Below are 19,655 nucleotides of genomic sequence, written 5' to 3'. Positions count from 1 at the left end.
CCCTGGTCTTATATTCTATGCCTTACCTAATAAAGGAAAATAAAGTCACAATGCATCGCCCCAGTGAACTTACCGACTGGGACTCTCACACACAAAGGATGGCCCACTTGGGGCGATGTATTGCCAGGCCCACAGAACTAAACCCCAGGATGATTCAGCCCCTTCAGGGGAACAAGAAAATGGAGCAGGGAGATTTTTTTTTTGAATCCTCCTTCCTTAAAAGGAACCTTATTTATCTTCCAGCACCTTGACTGGTCTGCAGCACTCCCAATTCCCATTCCCCCCTCCGCAGTATACCACCCAGAACCCAATCGATAGACCACGACTTGTTTATATGGCCCCAAATGTTTTGTTGACTGCATCCAAGTTAATGCTTTTGATGTAGATATATTTGTTTTTAAATAAAAGCACAACAAATTTCCTGCACAATCCTGTAAACCCAGTTTACCAATCGATGCTTTGCACTCAATTTACCAACCCCCAACTCTGCCTCCTTCACCAAGAAAACTTTCAGCATACAATATGGGTCAAGAAAACAGCAAGAGAAAAAAAACTGCAAATGCTGGAAATTCGAAACAATACCAGAGGATGTTGGATTCACTCAGCATCTGTGGAGAGAACAGACAAGTTAATGTTGCAGGCTCCAGCCCTCAAGAACTAAGACAAGATCATTTGTCCCACCAATCTCTCCTGTTCCACAGCTCATATACAATCCACCCCTCCATGGACTCTGCCCCACTCACTCATTCACCTGAAGGAAAAGTTCTGTATAAATATTCCCCAATCCCCAAATGCAAGAGTCCAGGTCCAACCTGCACCACCTCTCTCACTGAAGTCTAGCTCCAGACCATCGGTAATTGCGAGCAGTCCTATCCACATCTCTCATCTCCGGCCCCGTGAGCTGCAGCAGATTTTAAAAGAGGAAATGTCAACATCGAGTTTCACGTAGTTTAGATGTGCAAATTTTTTTTTATTCTTCATCAAAATGTAGTTCTACAATAGTATACATCGTTTTCATACTGAATTTGATATCTCCTCCAACAAGCAAGGACTGCTCACCTTCCAGATTTTCCAACTCTGAAAACATTGTAAAACACACACCAACCAGTTAGTGTTGAGCTTTTTTTCCCTGCATGGAAGGAAAATATTAAGGTTTTTAACCTCTTGATTTTTATCAAGAGGCCAGGTCATAAATTATCAAGTTTCATACATCAATATCATGTACCCAAACTGGCACAAGACGGCTGCCTGTCGGGGACATGTTCACCAGTGTCTCGATGTTGCTTTACTCTGCCCCTTACAGGCATCCTTGTTCTATCTTGGTTTAGGCTGACTCGCTCCTAGCGATGAAGCAAGGCATGGGTAGTCTACAATCTCATTCCTGTTTATTAATACTGGTTCAGCCCCAGCACTAGTGTTAGACTCTTGTACAGAGCACTCGAGAGATTAAACCCCAGCTTTGATGGGTCATTTGAACTCTCAACATGTTTATTGGCAAGTTTCTTGGTCCGACATGACAAGGGGCACTGTAACTTAAGAGTTGCTTCTCTCATCTAATAGAGAGTTACCAAGGAAACCTACAGGCTACATCCTCTCCACTCCTAGCTGACCAGGACAGTGTGAAGGGCAGAGAGACAAGAATGTGTACACAAGTCTGCAGGGAGGATGGGAGAAACAAACAGGGGTAAGGGGAGGGGGGGGAAGAGATATATCAGAGTTTATTTAAAACAATTCTAGTGTCAGGATTCTACAGTTGGTAGAAGTTAAAGTTAGATACGCTTTAAAAACCTGACAGGGTACAGGGTGTTCGAATAAATAGGTGAATTGGACACGTACAGTCCTGAGTCAGGTTGGTTGCCCAACATACAACCCCAATCTAAAGAACACAGGCTGCTCTAAGATCAGCCACTGACAAGACAAAACTAAAAGTTACTTCAGTGGATATTTTTTTTAAAATCCAGTGGCACATCAGGGTGAGTAACTGCACAGCAAGGTCACTGAAGTTAATAAGTCAGTGCAAGAGGAAATACTGGACTGTGCGACAGAGGGAGCTGGGCTGGTGGGAGGAAAGGGGGAGGGGGAGGGGGTGCATGCCCGAAGGGTGCACAGTTTACAACGATACACGGAGAAGGTAATTGAAGTGAAGTACCCTGTAAAAATGCACATTGTTGATTCATGAAAGTTGGGTACACAGTCTTAAAATGAAAAAGGCGTCACATCCCCTCGGGTAGAGATTCTCTCAGTAGTGGCTCTGCTTCAAAAATTCTGTACAGGTTTTTTTTAGGCCCCAGTCTTCACTTGTCCATTTAAGTCCACATATAAATGCAACAACCATCTATCTACCTGTGCATACATCATTGCGGCTCCTAATCCAAACTCAAATTCTCATCCTAGTAGGTGCCCATCCGATCAGTAACTCCATCAACTGCAATGTCTCCTGCAGATGTATCGAGTTTACCCGTAGCACGTATAAAAGCAGCTTATATTTATCTTCGATTTCATTTTTTTTTAAAAAGAATGCAGCAGCAGCTAAAGTCTCCTCCACAGTGACCATTGCAGCAAATACGTTATTAAACCAAGCCCTGTGGAGGCACCCTTTTCACATGGTAAGCAGAGAGAAAAAAAAATACATGTGTTCATTTAGAATTAGCACAGGGCTGTTAAAACTAAAAAAAACACTTCAAAGCTTCTCAAATTATCAGAGCAGGCACAGGTCCCATAGCAGTACTGTCACTGGATATACACTACAGGAAAAAAAACGCTAAGCAAATACACTTCTGATGTTGACACTCTTAGCGCCATCGCCTCAAACTTGCTGCTGTCTGCCTCCACCAGTAACAGACCCAGAACTGCCAGCACCAGCTCCGAATACTGTCCAAGCTTGGCAGGACAAAATCTAGAAGTTTATCGTACTGCTTGGGCGTTTCTTTCAACAGTTCAAGTGGGCGCGGCACTTATAACTTCACTGGCCGACCTTTAACAATCTTTACTGAAGATTTCACGCTGCCAGCACACTTTAAAATCCTAGTGACAACACTGCACGGCATCTTTGCAGATATTCAAATCATACACAAAAAAAGCGCGCTCTGGAGCGAAGCTACCCTCGAGTGTGTACATCCAGGACATGCAATGAAGCAAATACCAAGCCAACAATCCCGGAGACAGAAATCATCACCGCACCCCTCACTGTTCCCCACACTCCCCGGAGTGCATCCCGTTTACACCACAGGTTAAGAATCGGCACAAACTAATTTTAAAATCCATTACTAAAGCTTCCGAGTTGAAAACTAAAACACTTGATGGCAGGTAAGCTGCTTTAGTAGGTCACAAGAACTGCTGTGACACTGTAAAATACTTTTCGTGTGGGATAAAATCGATTTCTACAGCACAGTAACAAATTTAACCATGGTAGTCCTCACTATACCCGTGCTAGAAGTCAATAGTAAACAATTTTACAACACCAAGTTATAGTCCAGCAATTTTATTTTAAATTCACAAGCTTTCGGAGGAGGAAGCTTGTGAATTTAAAATAAAATTGCTGGACTATAACTTGGTGTTGTAAAATTGTTTACTATTGTCAACCCCAGTCCATCACCGGCATCTCCACATCAGAAGTCAATAGGACACCCAGTTCTATTGTCAAGCATTACAATGAAAGCAAGAATGCCCCCGTGGTGGAATCTAACTCTTGTCTGGGGTGCAGAGAGGCGCTCTCACCAAGGTCTCCCCAGTGAGTGAATAATGTCACACCAGACACATCAAAAAAAGCACTGAAGTTTCCCTCGACACAGCGCTATTTTAATATAGACACAAGGTCTTCAAGTGTCCAATCGTGTTTCTCAAACCTCGGGTCTGCTGACTACAATACCCAAAGAACACAGCCATTTTAATGTTCTCACCAGGCTGATTTAACATATCGATACCAAGTGGATATGGACAGAGAAGAGGAGAAAGAGAATGTGCTTAAAGCAATGCTCTTAATTTGCCAGCTTACAAGCAGTGCCACCAACACTAGTGACAGACCTGTACCCCCAGTACTTTACCTAGTGTTACACACCTCAAAATACTCTCGCCAGCCACAACCCTAGTTTGGAATGGCACAATCTGTAATTGTGCTGTTGAGTGGTGGACGTAGTAGGAAAGTTTCAGAGAGAGTTACGTGTTAGTGAAATCTAGTGACAACACTGAAAACTTACAGTAAACCAGATATTCTACCATTTTAAACTATCACAAAATCTTAAAGTCCCCCAACTTGAAAATAAATCTCCATTAACTCTTCTCTGAACAAAAACTGGTTCTAGTGGGAAAAAAAATTGTATCGGAGTTTCCAAGTTCATCAATTGTAGTCATGATTATTGCAGTTCATCTGGTTGAAGTATTTTGTGTTGAAAACAGAAACTTGGATAGTTCTTAGTAAGAATCAGAAGCCCTGTCCTCCCTCACATGCAGACACAAAAAATAACTAACTGCGAGTCTTTGAAACCTCAAAACAAACTTTACCAATTTCTATCTATCAAGCAGCTTTTTATGAAGTATGGTGGTGATTAATGCCATCTTTCAATTTGAGTTCGAAATTTATGAAATTGATTTTTTTTCTGTAACGCTCACTCACATCCCACAGAAGATAGGAGTTCAAAAAAGTTTTAGGATAAATACAGCTTCAGTTTTTTCCCTTTACTGGGGAAAGAGTCACCAGTCCAATGACAGAGCTGTCAGTGATCGAGGTGTGGTGAAGGGGGGGTGTGTGGAGAAAGGGTGAGGAGGCGGAGAGACAGAGTAAAGAGAAGACAAGAATAGGAATATGTTGTACAGTTGAACAGCCACCATCTGCAGGCACCGTGAAGTGTTCCTTTAAATCCAAGCATAAACAGGCACCATTTTCAAGCAAGTGTTTGTCCAGCAGCCTTGATGCTGCGATACTCTGCGTGATAACCTGACCAAGCTTATCAAGTAGTGACTCCAATCACAAAAACATTTATCGCATAACTAGTCAACATCAGTAAAGCTTTGAAGCCTTGAGGGGAAAAAATGGTTACAGCCCTGAACTACACAGATCTAAAAATATTAAACGACAAAATATTTTAAATCTAATTTTTCTGCTGCTTAAGAGAACCACTTAAGAACGATTGTTATCCAACAGTAGCTTTACACTGAAAAAAAAAATGCCGGCTTTCTATTTTCAAACCATGCTCATTATAAGAGATCCGGGGAGAGCAAAGACTTAAGGCTTTTCAATGGGCTGGTGAGAGAGGCCAATGACTTGCAGGTGTCAATGGCATCACTCATACACAACTGCTACTCAGACCCTCACTAACAGGCAACATTCATACAGAATTATTACACTTAATTTTTTTTTAAAGTTACAGTAGTATAGCAATATTCAGCCAGTGTATGGAAAAGGAAAATAAAAACGCATTTAATGCTTTTGCTGCCAAACTTGTCTGCAATTAAAATTCATTATTTGATAAAAGACTTTAAGGACCAGCGACATGAAATGACAACTTTAAACCTCCTTGGCAGGTCAATGATGAGAAGTATTACATGGTCATGGGATTCACTAGATGTGTTCCAACAGGTCTCCCTCTGATCACTAAAAATAGAAGTCATAAATGATTATCTGGAATGACTCATTTAATTTTAAGTAGAGAGGGGGAAAGAAATAGTATTTTCTGTTTCTGCAGTTAAACTCGTTCCTTGTGGTTTGAGAGTTTAAAGGGATTTTCCCCAATTTACTCCCCTTTAATCCCTTCCTCTCCCGAAGCCAATTTGTATTGGCATCTGAATGTATCAGTGCCAATGTTCCTCAGGCACCTTCCCCCAGTGGTCATTTTCCTGGTGTTGGCGCAGACAGTGAGTGTTAGCATGTCATTCAACAGCGTAGGGAATCACAGCCTGATACATTCAACGTCCACAAAGACTTACCAGCAGGTGTCACTGGACAGCAGACAGCAGCGGAAATCTGGCTCGTAACACCTGCCCCAGGACACCGAGTTCAACTGTAGTGTCCAACAGCACAACCTAGGAATCGAATCTGGACCTTTGCACCAGATGATGCCTTTACTCCTTATGTCATCAGGGAAGATTCATGAACTAAATACTGCCTCATCTACCAGAGAATGATTTAATTAGTCTGTTGCTGAACTGTTTCAGTTTATTGTTTCCAAGTTTTAAAATAAATATTTCCTTTGTTGTTTCCTAGTTTTTTTTAAAAAATCATTCTGGGAATGTGGCCGTCACTGACAAGGCCAGCATTTATTGCCCGTCCCTAGTTACCCTGAGGTGGGGGTGGTGGTGGTGGGCCTTCAACCACTGCATTCTTTGTAGCAGTTTTTGATGCAACTGAGAGCAGTTAAGAGTCAACCACACTGGTATGGGACTGGAATCACATTCAGGCCAGACCAGGTAAGGACGGCAGGTTTCCTTCCCTAAAGTGAAATCAGTGAACCATTTGGGTTTTTATGACAATCCAACAGCTTTGTGGTCACTTTATGTACATACATATCTGATACAAATCAAAAGATCTCTCCTCCCAGCTACCCCAAGTGCTGTAGGTGCTTGAAGCCACAGCCAAGATACGACACACTGGAAAACCTACATAATCAATAAAGCAGGGAGCCAGGAGAGGGGATTCACCAGCAGATTGCAACAGTTTTCATGGTGTTGACGGGTCACAGTGTATCTCTATGAGCCAGCAGGATTGCTCTACCTCTCTAGGGTCATAGTAAGGGTCTGCAGTACTAAAATATTTGGGCTTTAAATAAAAACTAGAACTGAGTACCTTACAGAACTAAGCATTAATCAGGATAGTGTACGCCTGTCTTTCTGGACTATAAATGCTGAGGTTTCAGAAATACAGCTCCTGCAGCAAATATTGCATAATCCAAAGCGAAGAACGTAGAAGCTGCTTCCTCAAACATCTAACAGTTTCTAGGCGAGAAGTGTGTTTTACTCAAAAGAACCCTGGGGTCGGACACCCACAACACGATATGGTGACGACATCTTTGTGACTGAAATTTCCCTCTCCTCCAAAAACAACTCACATACACAACCTTCTCCTGCAAGTTTTGGTTGGATGAGTGGGGCTGGTCAGCATTCCAAGACATAACTCCCCTTCACCATGAACCCACCCGCTCTCGCTCATAATCTCTTTCACCTGCCCTCCAATTCTCTCCCTCTCCCCTAAAAACAATGACACGTGATATACAGATCCGTAGATGTTGACAGTCCGCAGTTCTTCACCCAAGTGGCCATGGTTAGGCTTGCCTGGACAGCGCCAGCCAGTCTTTTGACCATGAAGGGCATCGCAGCAAAGCCAAATTCAGCCCTTGCCGAATATGGGCCATTTCCAACAGCGTGTCACTGGGTAGAGACCAACAGCACAGCCCTTGGGCACAGAGGTTGACTGTTACACTCAATCCCATGTCATGCCAGCCACCATCAGCTAACTTAGCATAGACAAGGGGGGGTGGGTGGGGAGGGGGAGATGAGGAAGAGAGAGAGAGAGAGAGAGAGAGGCTAAAGGTTTTTCAATAAATTACCATAAAACCCAATCATACAGTCATGTGCAGTGACCGTTCTTCATTTTTGCTTTAAAACTGTGGCCTATTTTGATCTACATCACAGAAAAAAAATAAAACACAGCTCTGTAGATTTAAATGAGTCTGCAATCTGTCACTTCTTGGGTCATAAATATCATTCTGAACATTTTCCCTCATGGTGACAGCTCTGCAAATGGATCATCTGTCAGGGTTAAACAGAACTCTGCAGTTCAGAGATTACAGAGACTGCAACAAGCCAGCAGAACAAGTGGGATGCTAGAGGACAGGGAGGGGGTGGGGGGAACCACTAAAACTGTAAAGCAAAAGCCATATTACGACAAAAAAAAATTCAGATTAATATGCTGACTTGCTGCAAAGTGGTAAAATAGGGCTCACACCTCTCTCTCTAGAGAACTGCTAATGGGGACAATCATGCACTTTTACACTAAACCCCCACTCGTGCTAGCGAGTGATGTGTCGACACATGCCAGATACTTAAACAGCTGCCCTCAGCCTTTCACACCTCATTTCAAATCAAAGATTCTGGCACTGCAGATGTTTTTTTGCAAGATTGCATCTGACTTGCATTCTTCCCACCCCGCCTCCCGCCTCCATTCCTGTTTCTAAGGCCAGTATCTAATCCACGCATCAAGGTGGTGGCTAGGCACACAAGACTTCAATTTCAGTAAATATCCTTCCTCAAAAGAGAAAAAAAAGGTTTGCGAAAAGGTTTTTCAAAACAAAATAAAAATCACGGACAAGTTTGGCAATTAAAAGGCATTAACACAAAGAACATTATCCAAAATTGCTGTTAAGACTGACTAGAGCACCATAGTTACTTGAACCCAGCTCATCTGTACACAGGGTGGTGAATATGACTATTGTGATTAACATTTGGTTCTGGGCCTCGGCTGATGGGGGGCCTGTGGACCTTCCCCAGCATTCCCATAGTCTGGTCCCTAAAGCAGGAGTTCTGGTAGTCCCCGCCCAGGTAGTCCACGGTCTGCAGGACATTCGTTTGACTGGAGGAACCAGCTCCAGCTCGGAAGTGAGTCCCCGCCACGCAGTCCACTGGGCCCGAGGCTCCTCCGTGAAACACCATGCCAAGGTCCTGAGACCCGGAGCTGTCGCTGTTGGGAGTCGGAAGGATGTTGTTCCATATTGGCTGAAAGTACTGCCCGTTCGAGTAGGGCAGAGCCCCCTGCATTCCGTTGACAGGAGGCGATGGCGACAATTTATCCCCGGGAACTTTCAGATTGAAAGGCTGGCCCAGGCACAGCTCGGCGGGGTAATTCAACGTCTTGCTGGTGAATGCAGCTCCAGAAATATCTCTGTGGAGCTTACTAGGATGCCCTGCGCCAGCAGTGTCTCTGGTCAGATGTTGCAACTGTGCTAACTGGTGCTGATGCCACGTGGCGGAATCTATGTCATTCTGGTAGGCTGCTTGCATCCTGCTCATATTGCCCATGGCAACACCACCCGAGGCGATGGCCGTCATGGCAGCAGTTGGGTCCCCTGGGTTTACGATGCAGGGGGGAAGGTGAGCAGGCACACTGTGGCCGGACACCCGGGTGCTAGCGTGGATCAGCACATTGCGGCTGATGGGGCTGGGGTTCGCAATCTGTCCCTCACAGACTGAGGTAGTGGTAAGGCCCGCGCTGGCCTGGCACATCTGGTATATCTGGTGCACAATGCTGTTCAGGTCAGAGGGCCTGTTCTGCTGCAGGTTAGCAGCCATGGAGAGCGGAATGGTTGAGGTAGACACAGTGACGTTGGGAGGTGCGTCCCCATCTGGGCGCATCTTCCGATATCCATGTAACCCTGGTTGCAGCAGTGTGTTTTGTGGGTGGGGTAAAGTGCTAGGTGCAGCGTATGGAGCGGACGGGGGATTCATGGCGATGTCCGGCAGCAACCTCGCGCGGGTTCCGTCAAAGTCTTTCACAATCCTTTTCGTGGGCAGCTTGACTATTGCGAGTAAACCACGATTGGAGCTGGCCTGAGAAGGGTAAGGGCTGAATCGCTGGCCTGAAGTGTCTAAACCGTTCACCGTACGGCGGAGGTGTTTCCTTTGCGGTACTTTGACGCTGTTGGGGAAGATTTTTATAGTCAGTGGATTGTTGGCAACTTTCTTAGCATACGCATCCAATTCTGCTGGGGTTGGGTACTGTGCAGATCTCATCTTCTGTGTATTTTCCCCTAAGAACACAAAAATAAAAGAAGAAAGATGAGTGACATAGGAGATCAAGATGGTCTTTCTTCAGTGTTTCTGTACCATCATTTTGCTTGTTCTGGGCATTCTGTTACTCATCTAGCCATCACAAGAACAATGCTTCAATCATTTTTTCCTCCAAAAATCAAAGCAGATTTCAACCTTCACACATTTATAAACCAGGAATGCAAAGTGAAAACCTGGTAAAATCAGATTCTGAAGTAAAGAGGGGTTTTACACAGTGTCAGCCGTGGCTCAGTTGGTAGAGCTCTCGCCTCAGTCAGAAGGTCATCGATTCAGAGATTCGAGCACAAAATCTAGACCGACACTCCAGTGCAGTACTCGGGGAGCGCTGCACTGTAAAGGAGGTGCCATCATGAAACGTTAAACCGAGGCCCCATCTGCCCTGTTAGGAGGACGTAAGTGATCCCATGGCACGACTCGCAAATTGGCCGCCGCGTTTCCTGCATTACAGCAGCGACTACAGTTCAAAAGTAAAGCGTTTTGGGACGGCCTGAGAAAGGGGCTATATAAATCCAAGTCTTTCTTTACATCCTCTATTGTTAAGGCTTCACCTTCACTCCTTCGTCCATCAACATCCTTGGCCTCACTATCTCCAAGACAGCATCCTGTACACTCTTTCCTGCATCCTCGAAGCTCAGCCCATTCTCTCTCAATGAGAAACTTCCCTCAGTTCTCCCTTCCTCCTATAATTTGAATGGCTTCAAAAACCTGAGCTTGGGAGTCGCTGAATCACTACTCCCCGATGTAGGCAACTTTCTCAACTTCGTGGTGCCACTCACGAAGAGCCTCGCCCCCATCACCTTTGTTTTTCAATTTAAAGAAAAAAAAACTAGAACAAAAAAGACTGGGGTTGGGATTTTTTTTTAACAAAACACCTTCAAGGGTAATCTTTCTCCAGATCAAATGGACGTCAGTCACCCTACTGGTCAGAATATTATTTAACAAACTCTACACAACACCTCCTGTCCCTACTAGGGTCACTGGAAGGAGAATTTTGGATCCTCCAGTGTTGTTGCTAACTACACGAACGTTGTGTGTGTCAAGAGCCAATTCCTCCATTAACTCCTAGCACTGTGCCTCAGACCCTTAGACTGGTCAATGAGCCACAGATTTTCACATTCTTAGTGTACAGCCAAGCCCATTTATGAGCCTCCCTTCAGTAAATTCTTAATACCCAAGTTCTGCTTCATTAATATCTTCAGACGTGTGTGTGAATGAAGCCTTAAAACAATTAATACAGGGACACAGTGAGACAGGAATCTTTTAAGAGGTGAAATGACCTCCTGATCAGTGGCAGAGAGGTACAACGAGAAGCACTCACTGGAAAGTACAGTCAATTAAGTGCAGCAGTAAGGCTGCAGTGCAGGTTATTTGTACTCCAGGCGTCAGTCTGTCGTGAGGACTGAAAATGCTGCATTTACTGGTCATGAGGATAAAAAAAGAATCAAGTGACAGCTTTAAAAGGTCCAGCATGGAGAGGCAAGATTGGTTTGCAACTACTTGTATCTGGGGCATAACAAAGCACAAACAGAGCCCACGATGAGCAGCACAGTTCAGAGAGTTAAATGGTTTGATCCATGAACATTGTACTACTGTATTTGTAATGCTTTAATCGGATTATTCACACTCTTCGATAACGGTGCTGTCCTGAAGCTCTTAAACTGCATGCTTTGTTTCATGGACTGTTTGGAGAATTAGAAACATGAGCAGAGTGTACTTGCATGACTCTGCAGCATCACTGAGGCTAGGCATAATGGAAATTAAATACCAGAGTAATATACTGAGAGAGGACAATCTCATTACTCCAGGGAAATCCCCAACTTTGCTACCCATTTAGGATATTAGCTGCCAACCTCAGTGTGCAAATGGATTGCCTAGCATGCTACAGGGTCACACAGAGCAGGAAGATTCCTGGTTCAACTGCTGGTTTGTACCAAATTGGCTGATTTTAGCTGGGGCAGCAGTGGGGCGGGGGGGGGCGCGGGGAGAAAGAGGAGAGGGAGAGTGTGACAATTAGCCTCAGCATCCCTGGGCTCAGCAAAAAATAATGAGCCAAGTTTTCCACATATGACTACCCTTTACTTGCCCTCCCCTGCCCCCTCCCCAGTAAATAGCCTGCTGATACATGAGGAATGGTTAGTTGCCCAAAGTTCACCAATGTATGGTCCTCAATATCCAGGAATGGCCGTCACACAATCTGATACCCGAGTCAGTTATATGCCTGAATCACACTCCAGGCTCAGCCTTCCAATGGTGGGGTTACACTAATGCTCTCGGTGGCGATTACATACACGCAAATGAGGACATTTAAAATTCTGCTGTACTGAGGGAGAATGTGACATTTACCTCAGCCACGAGTCCTACCAGGTCAAATGTAGAGGTATCCCAACCTTGGTGGTAGGGCAATCTACGCTGCTTTACAATGGATAAAATAGACAATTGAGTAGATTTAAGCCCTTCCCAACCCAAGCTCCATAAACATGACCATCTCCTCACCATAAGGCATAATTTCAATTAAAAAGGCACTTTGATAGCATGCCATTAATACTTTATAAAGATGAAATCCGCAACTTGGACAGAGGTTGGGACCCAACATTCTACAGGTCCAGAGAACAAAAGCACAGAAACCAAGCTCCTGTTCCCAGTGATCCTCTAACCGAGACCAGGAAGATATTAGCATGGTGAAAAAGGGGGGGGGGGGAAAGAGAGGAAGTGGTACTCAGAAATCTTGAGTTTCCCCTGGAGTGCCAGTATCAGCACTTCAATAGAAGTGCCTTAAATAAAACAGACAATAGAGACTGAATCTAAACAGGTCGAGATCCCCTGGGGAAAGTCTGAAATGGTTTATTTAAAAGTGACTGAAAGATCAAAGGATTCTCATGGAAACACACCTCAACTGCTACATCTATAGAATGAAAGGCTTGCAAAATGAATACCACTGCTCTCAGCATTCAGTAAAAAAAAGCATTTTAGCCCTAACAATTCAAGTAGTTTCTAAGAAGATAAGCATCGAGCCACTGGGAGAAGTCCCTTTTTGAGGTATTCTCAAGTCTCTTCAAATTGCTCTCATTAATACCATCACCCGTATTTCATCCGAGTGTTATACAATTCAAAATTCCAGGCAATTCCTAAGTTTGGAACAACAAAAATCTATAAATTGTACTGACTGCTGGGTGTTTTCAGTTCTAATGGACATGGTATAAAAATATTACACAGCCACCATTATGCTTCACTGAAATGTTTGAGACGGTACAGTGATGTTTTACCTACCTACCCATGTGGTAAACAGGTGTAGCACAATTTACTGCTATGAACACACGCACAGGGTTCACTCAAACACTCAACTCTTCACTGCAGCCAATCATTGGCATGGTGGCAAAAATTTGGGGGGAGGGAGAAGGAAAGAGAAAATGCACCACTGTCGGAGGGTTGCGAGCACGGTGACGGGAAGGTGTTTTTGGGCACAAGGGATTTGGGATGGATTACATGCCTCCACTTAATGAGGGGTCTTCAGCTCGTTCAGGCTTCAGCTGATGAAAAGCCCTGGCTGAGTTTGGTATTTCTACTACGAACAGATGTTGGGAGTCAGCAAAATTAGTACACAAATTCAACATCCCTTTACCGCACTAAAGGGAGCACTAAACAACTTACACCCATTTACCACTTCCTGCAACAATAGAAAGGAAAACAGCGACGTCACAAGAAGTTTGTCAACAAGCTTTCATTGGATAATCTGAGGCAATTCCCTAAACTGGCAATCGGATATGAAGCAGACTCAATTCACACCATTTTTAAAAAAAAAACACAGCCTTCAGTGTTCTGGTTAAGAAGCGCACTCTGCAGTCCAAATTGGTCTTGGCATAAACACCTCCAGGGTTTCATGCCAGGGCCAGTTTCAATGCTGCATTCACAGCATAAAAGCAAAACAAGTGCAGTTTCAAAATTCGCTAAATTCTAAGTTGGCATCTTAGAATGGGGATGGGGGCGAGGGAGAGAAAAATATACGGCTCTTCATTTTCCATTTTTAAATTAGGAAAACGAAGCATTTTACGTGAACCTATTCAGCACTGTTCAAATAACAGTGCAGCTGATTTCCACGTTTATCAAATGTCTCAAGGTCCTTTTTTCCCAGGAGATTGGAGAACACGGAGAAGGAAGTGGTGTTGAAAATTATTGGAATTGACTGAAAGCACAGTCCATAAGGTATATTATGTGGAGGCAAAGTGGCAGCGGGGGCAGGGAAAAAAAAGTGCTTGGTGATGTTAAGAAGAGAGCTCCTGGTGACAAAGCTCTGCTACTGACGTGGAGGTGAGTGGGAGGTGGGAAAGGAGACATAAGGGACTAGAAATACAACAGACTAGTATAAGATAAGAGTTGGTGCACTGGGATATACGACTGGAGAAGGATGCAGAGGTAGAGTACAGCAAGGCCATGGAGGTATCTAAACAAAAATGGTTCAGTCTGAACTGTTTCCAACAAGATCTCAACAACATATTTCCAATTACTTAAAAGATCTTCAACCATTTTACACGTGAAATTATTGATAACTTCACCTCTTGTACGCACCAAAGCCCAAAATTATGTTGTGCCTGCCAAGAATTTATATCCTTGCTTTCATTTGGATCGCCCTCATTTCCTGACTAAATGGACTAAAAGGAAACAATGCATCTTTAGAACAAATTCTCTGACCCATTTAGGAAGCTGCTCCTTTCTTGTTACACAATCACTTTCCACCCGAGTCTTTTACTCAACAGGGTTTTACAGAAAGGGAGGAACTGACCACCCTGATGGGACTCTGCAAATGCTCCACTTAGCACTGAACTGACCATTCCGATATACAAGAGCTGCGGCAAAGAAAACACTTTTAACATTGTTAACTGAATTGGGAAGCCATTTGATAAACATGGCAAGCAGCATTACTTTAACCAGCTAGTGATTTAACAAATGGCCTTTCTGTAAGAGAAACTGCCGGAACATACATTGTGAAATTTCCAAAAAAAGTAATTTGGAATCACTTTGCAGTAAACTATCAAAGTAGTTATTTGGCTAATTGCTACCAGTCTCCAGAAAGACACCTCAATGGGCCATTCTCTGTGGGGTAATTTTCACCATCACCAACTAGGTGATCGGTAATCTGCCCGGTTTTCATCCCAGAGATTTCAGTGGAATTAAGCATCTGCAATGGGCTGGCGATGCAATCGGCTAGATTACCTCCCAGGTGGTGAAGATGCAAACAACCCCCTTCCTCTTTCAAATATAAAGTGTCAGCCGTGGCTCAGTGGGTAGCACTCGCGCCTTGTCAGAAGTTAGGGGTTCGAGCCCCACTCCACAGATTCGAGCACGATCCAGGGTGACATTCCAGTGCAGTACAGAGGGAGTGCTGCATTGTCGGGAGGTGCTGCCTTTTGGATGAGACATTAAACCGAGGCCCCGTCTGCCCTCTCAGGTGGACATAAAAGATCCTACGGCAGCATTTCGAAGAGTTCTCCCCGGTGAACTGGCCAACATTTATCCCTCAATCTACATCACCAAAACAAATGATCTGGTCATTTACCTCACTGATCTTTGTGGGATCTTGCTGTGCACATATTGGCTGCCACGTTTCCAACATTAGAACAGTGACCACGCTTCAAAAAATACTTCATTGACTGCAAGGCGCTTTGGGTCGGTCGGACGTTGTGAAAGGCACAATATAAATGCAAGTTCGTTCCTTCTTATACCTATCAGGCACCAGTCCCTAGGCTGCTTCGGGACTCTGATCTAATACAGAGACTTTAATGCTGTGCAGCTTAGGTTTTCAAACTGGGGTCTTATGGTCATCAGATTTCGGTAGTTGTTAACTCACTGAATAGCCAATACTATTTTTCAGGAGTCGTGTCAATAACCACGGGGGTGCGTCAAAAATCGTAAGGGAGCCCCAAGAGTACGTCAATATTGGCAGGAGCCCTGACTGCCACACAAAGGTTTGAAACCCATTGCTATAGAGCATAAACACACAGGACTAACACCCAAGTTTACTTTGCAGAAAGAGGAAGCTTTATCCGGTCAAGAGGTGTGGTTCCACAATTTTGTGGGTCTTGCTGAATGTCAGTTCCTTTTTGCAAAATGTAGTTCAGGCGATGGAGGGAGAACTGCGTGCCTGCACTCCTGCAATATACCACCACGTTTGGGTGAAAGGGTGACGATTGTTGAGAATTTAACCACCGTGGGCCTTACTACAAAACAAAAATGCTAAAGTTTACCAATAACCGCACTAATCTCTTATCGTGGTGTCTACATTACAGCCAAACAGTAAAGGCACCCAAAGTAATTGCTTAAAAGGCACCATCTACAGATTAACTATTATTTGTCAATAGTTTCAGGAAATCTGTGCACCTGGGACGAGCATTTAGGCACGAGGGCACTGAAATAATCACAGTAATCTGTTCCCATCTTCCACCCTCCGTAAACTTGAGCTCATCCAAAACTCTGCTGCCCGTATCCTAACTTGCACTAAGTCCCATTCACCCGTGCTCAATGACCTACATTAGCTCCAAATCCTGCAACGTGCGATTTTAAAATTTTCATCCATATTTTCAAATCCCCCCATGGCCTCGTCCCTCCCTATCTCTGTAACCTCCTTCAGTCCTACAACCCTCAGAGATCTCTCCGCTCCTCCAATTCTTGCCTCGTGCATCCCAGATTGTAATCGCTCCACCACTGACAGCCACACCTTCAGCCATCCAGGCCCTAAGCTCTTGAATTCTCTCCCTAAACCTCTCCTCCTCTCTCCTCCTTTAAGACGCTCCTTAAAACTTAGCTCTTCGAACCACATAATGAGATATTGGTCAGTATCAAATTGTGTTTGGTAACGCTCCTGTGAAGCACCTTGGGATGTGTTACGACATTAAAGGCACTATGTAAATGCAAGTTGTTGTTAAAGTAACTAATCCCGAGGTTGGTGGCCTTAACGGGAGGCATCCCTCAGGTGTATTCTGCCATTAAAGATTATCATGGCTGTCAAAGGATCTTCCAAGATTACAATAAAAAGCTACATAATCAGGAACATCTTTACAATTGTATTAAGCCTAAACTCATCCATTATACAAACTTACGTTAAAAAAATCTTGGACTTGTACTTGCCTCGTCGGCACTTTTCCATTTTAAGTTTGATTTTACTCTTCTATCCATCCCTACTTCCACCCCTCCCCGACGTTTAGAAGTTTAAAATGCTTAATTTTAATTTGCCTTTCTTCTTCTGTCTCCCTGATCCTGTCGTCCATTCTGCTGGTCGGAACAATACTTTTAGGTTTTCAGTGGCTCAATAACAGTCTGACAGCAATGAAGAATCCTGATTCAGGAGACTGGTGCCATCATATCAGAACAATGGCAATGATGATGGTAATAAAGTTTGAAACAGTACATCTGGATGAAAGAATGGCACATGGGAGTACAGCCAATGGGAAGCGCTGGGGTTCCCATTGGCTGTACGGGGAGAAGGGGAGAGAGATGAACAAAGCAATTTAGGAGTCCAGGTGTGCAAGTTATTAAAAAGTTAGATGAAGTGCAAAACGGCGATCAAAAAAGCTAATGGGATACTGGGCTTCATCACAAGGTTTACAATATAAAAGGAAGTAATTGAGCGCTGATCAGGCCTCATTTGGAATACTGTGTTCAGTTTTGGGTGCCCCAACTTAAGGATAATATACTGGCCTCAGAGGAAGTCCAGTGGTGATTCATCAGGGCGATATCTGGGGTGAAGGGACTATGTCAACTGGAATTATATTCCGTAGAGATGAGGGGGGCAACGGGAAATCTGACGGAGGTGTTTAAAATAAATGAATTGGGAGAGTAGATAGGGAACGACTCTGCTCTCTAGTGGGAACCCAGAAAAAGCAAATCTAGAAATAACTTCACACAAAGGGTAGACAGAATGTGGAACACAGTGTCTCATAAGACCATAGATGTAAAGTCAATTAAGGTATTTAAAAAGTAGATAGATAATTGCTTAGGAAGTAAGGGTATTGAGAGAGAGAAAAGGTAAAGAATTGAGATTAAGAAAAACTACCATACATAACAGAAATGGCAGAGCAGGCGCTATAGGCCAAATGGCCTATTTCTTCTCTCATCGGTCCCTGAATCAACCACTGCATCCAAAGACGGAAGCACAGTACTTACCACCAACTAAACCCAAACAAAAATCCTCAAGTTTTCTGTACAAACAAATCAATAAGTCCTGCAAAGCAGCAAGGAGAGGATAATAAGTGAGTGCCCTAGGCAGTATAGAAACAATCAGAATCTGAAGAACGAACAAGTTGGCTAGATCATCTACAAAATGAAAATCACCAAGAAATAAATGTTCACAACACCCACTGATGAGAGACCTCTCCCATTACTTACATTTCTGAAGTCCAGTGTTCATCTACAGGTGAGAATGGAGCTGCAAAGAGAGATAACCTGGTCCTCGCAGACAGGCTAGCATTGCACAACACCATTAACACAGGGGACCTTCACTCCATGTCATGCTGCAACAAGGCGGGGCTGGGGGGAAAACAAGTTTAACTGTTTTTTTTCCTCTCAAGGGCAACCTCCTCACCCCTAAGGTGATTTCAGGTTTCTTTTAATGCCTTTGTAATCTCTCTGCACAGTCCCCAAGCAACAGGGCAGACAGGTGACCTACACTCAACCTTTGCCTCTCACTGGGCACAGCATAGATGTGATATGCTCCAGGGTGGCTCTCCTTCCAGTTTTCCTTCATTAGAGCCACCTGGCTTCTGCTCATCACCTCTTACAAGTCACAGCCAGACATCTAACACCAGTTTTCCACAGCTACCTTTTAAACAAATACTGTAATCAATAGCCACAAGGAGAAAATCCTTTTTCATATTGTTCCTATCACTAACTGAAATCAGGGCTTTTTATTGCACGTTGATCTTGGACCCAAATCTCATCATACAAGTTTCCCTCTTCAACATGTTCCCCCACATACTTAGGCTTTTTAAAAAAAAAATTGCCTTGTGATCCAACAAATGAGGGACCAGTAGCTAAAATTCAGCCCCTATGTCTTGTATTAATACAGTCTCATCAAAACCATTCAGAAAAGCTACTTGAGTCTGTAGTGAGAAAAAGCCATTTAGCCAACTCCATCCAGAGTCCATGTTTGATGACTATCACAGACCCTCTCACCCGCTACCACTTGATCTTGGATACCCACATCACTACTGATTGATCCCCACTTTAACCATTAAGACCCTATTCTCATCTCGCCTGAAAAAAAATGCAGTGCGATTAATCTCATCCTCAACCCCCACCTTAACAGATATTGCTCCAGCTCCTTTAAAAAGGTTGTAATTGAATCAAGTACCCAAATCAGCTACTTCCTTTGGGAGTCTGGTCCACTCAGTCTCTAATCTTGCTCAAGGTTTATAAATTGTGCAATTGTGGCCTTTATTCCTTCACTTGCTGTCCATGTTTAACAGCTTGCTTACTTCAAGTTTATCAATACTTTCCCCCTCCCCATCAATCTGTTTGTGGATACTGAAAAATATTATTTAAATTCTGAAACTGCTCAAATCAGCCCATGTGCAATTTCCGAAGCACCCAAAATGGAAACCTGCCTTTCACGGAGCAGATGTTACTCTGGATACAAGAGATTTCATGTTTCTAAATCCTTGAGAATAGATTAAAAGCAATTTGTTGCTGAGGTTGAAATGCTGTCAGGATGTCTGATGAAAATCAAAAGGATATCACACCTAGTTCTTACTTCAGTGTGAATTAACCATCATTTTCACAATGCTGTGAATTTGACTGCACTTAGCAAAAAGTCCTTGGGAATGAGGTCTACTAATGGAGCCATCCATAAAACATTTATTTTCCTTAACAATTCGAGAGCAAAGTTACAAAGG

The 19,655-nt window shown here is 43.7% G+C and overlaps 1 protein-coding gene across 1 annotated transcript in view; it reads right to left on the bottom strand.

Annotated features, from left to right (window-relative positions):
* Positions 1-3,782: 3,782 nt before the first annotated feature.
* The window catches only part of fam222ba (family with sequence similarity 222 member Ba), a 39,258-nt gene continuing 23,385 nt past the window's right edge, over positions 3,783-19,655 (bottom strand). The window contains exon 2 of the mRNA XM_068008517.1: positions 3,783-9,734. Within this exon, the coding sequence (XP_067864618.1) occupies positions 8,389-9,717 (1,329 nt within the window). The 5' untranslated portion in view covers positions 9,718-9,734 and the 3' untranslated portion in view covers positions 3,783-8,388. The remainder of the gene's footprint in view (positions 9,735-19,655) is intronic.

The sequence above is a fragment of the Heptranchias perlo genome, chromosome 28 (genome assembly GCF_035084215.1).
Source record: "Heptranchias perlo isolate sHepPer1 chromosome 28, sHepPer1.hap1, whole genome shotgun sequence".
NCBI lineage: Eukaryota > Metazoa > Chordata > Chondrichthyes > Hexanchiformes > Hexanchidae > Heptranchias > Heptranchias perlo.
This window is presented reverse-complemented; position numbering and strand designations above follow the sequence as displayed.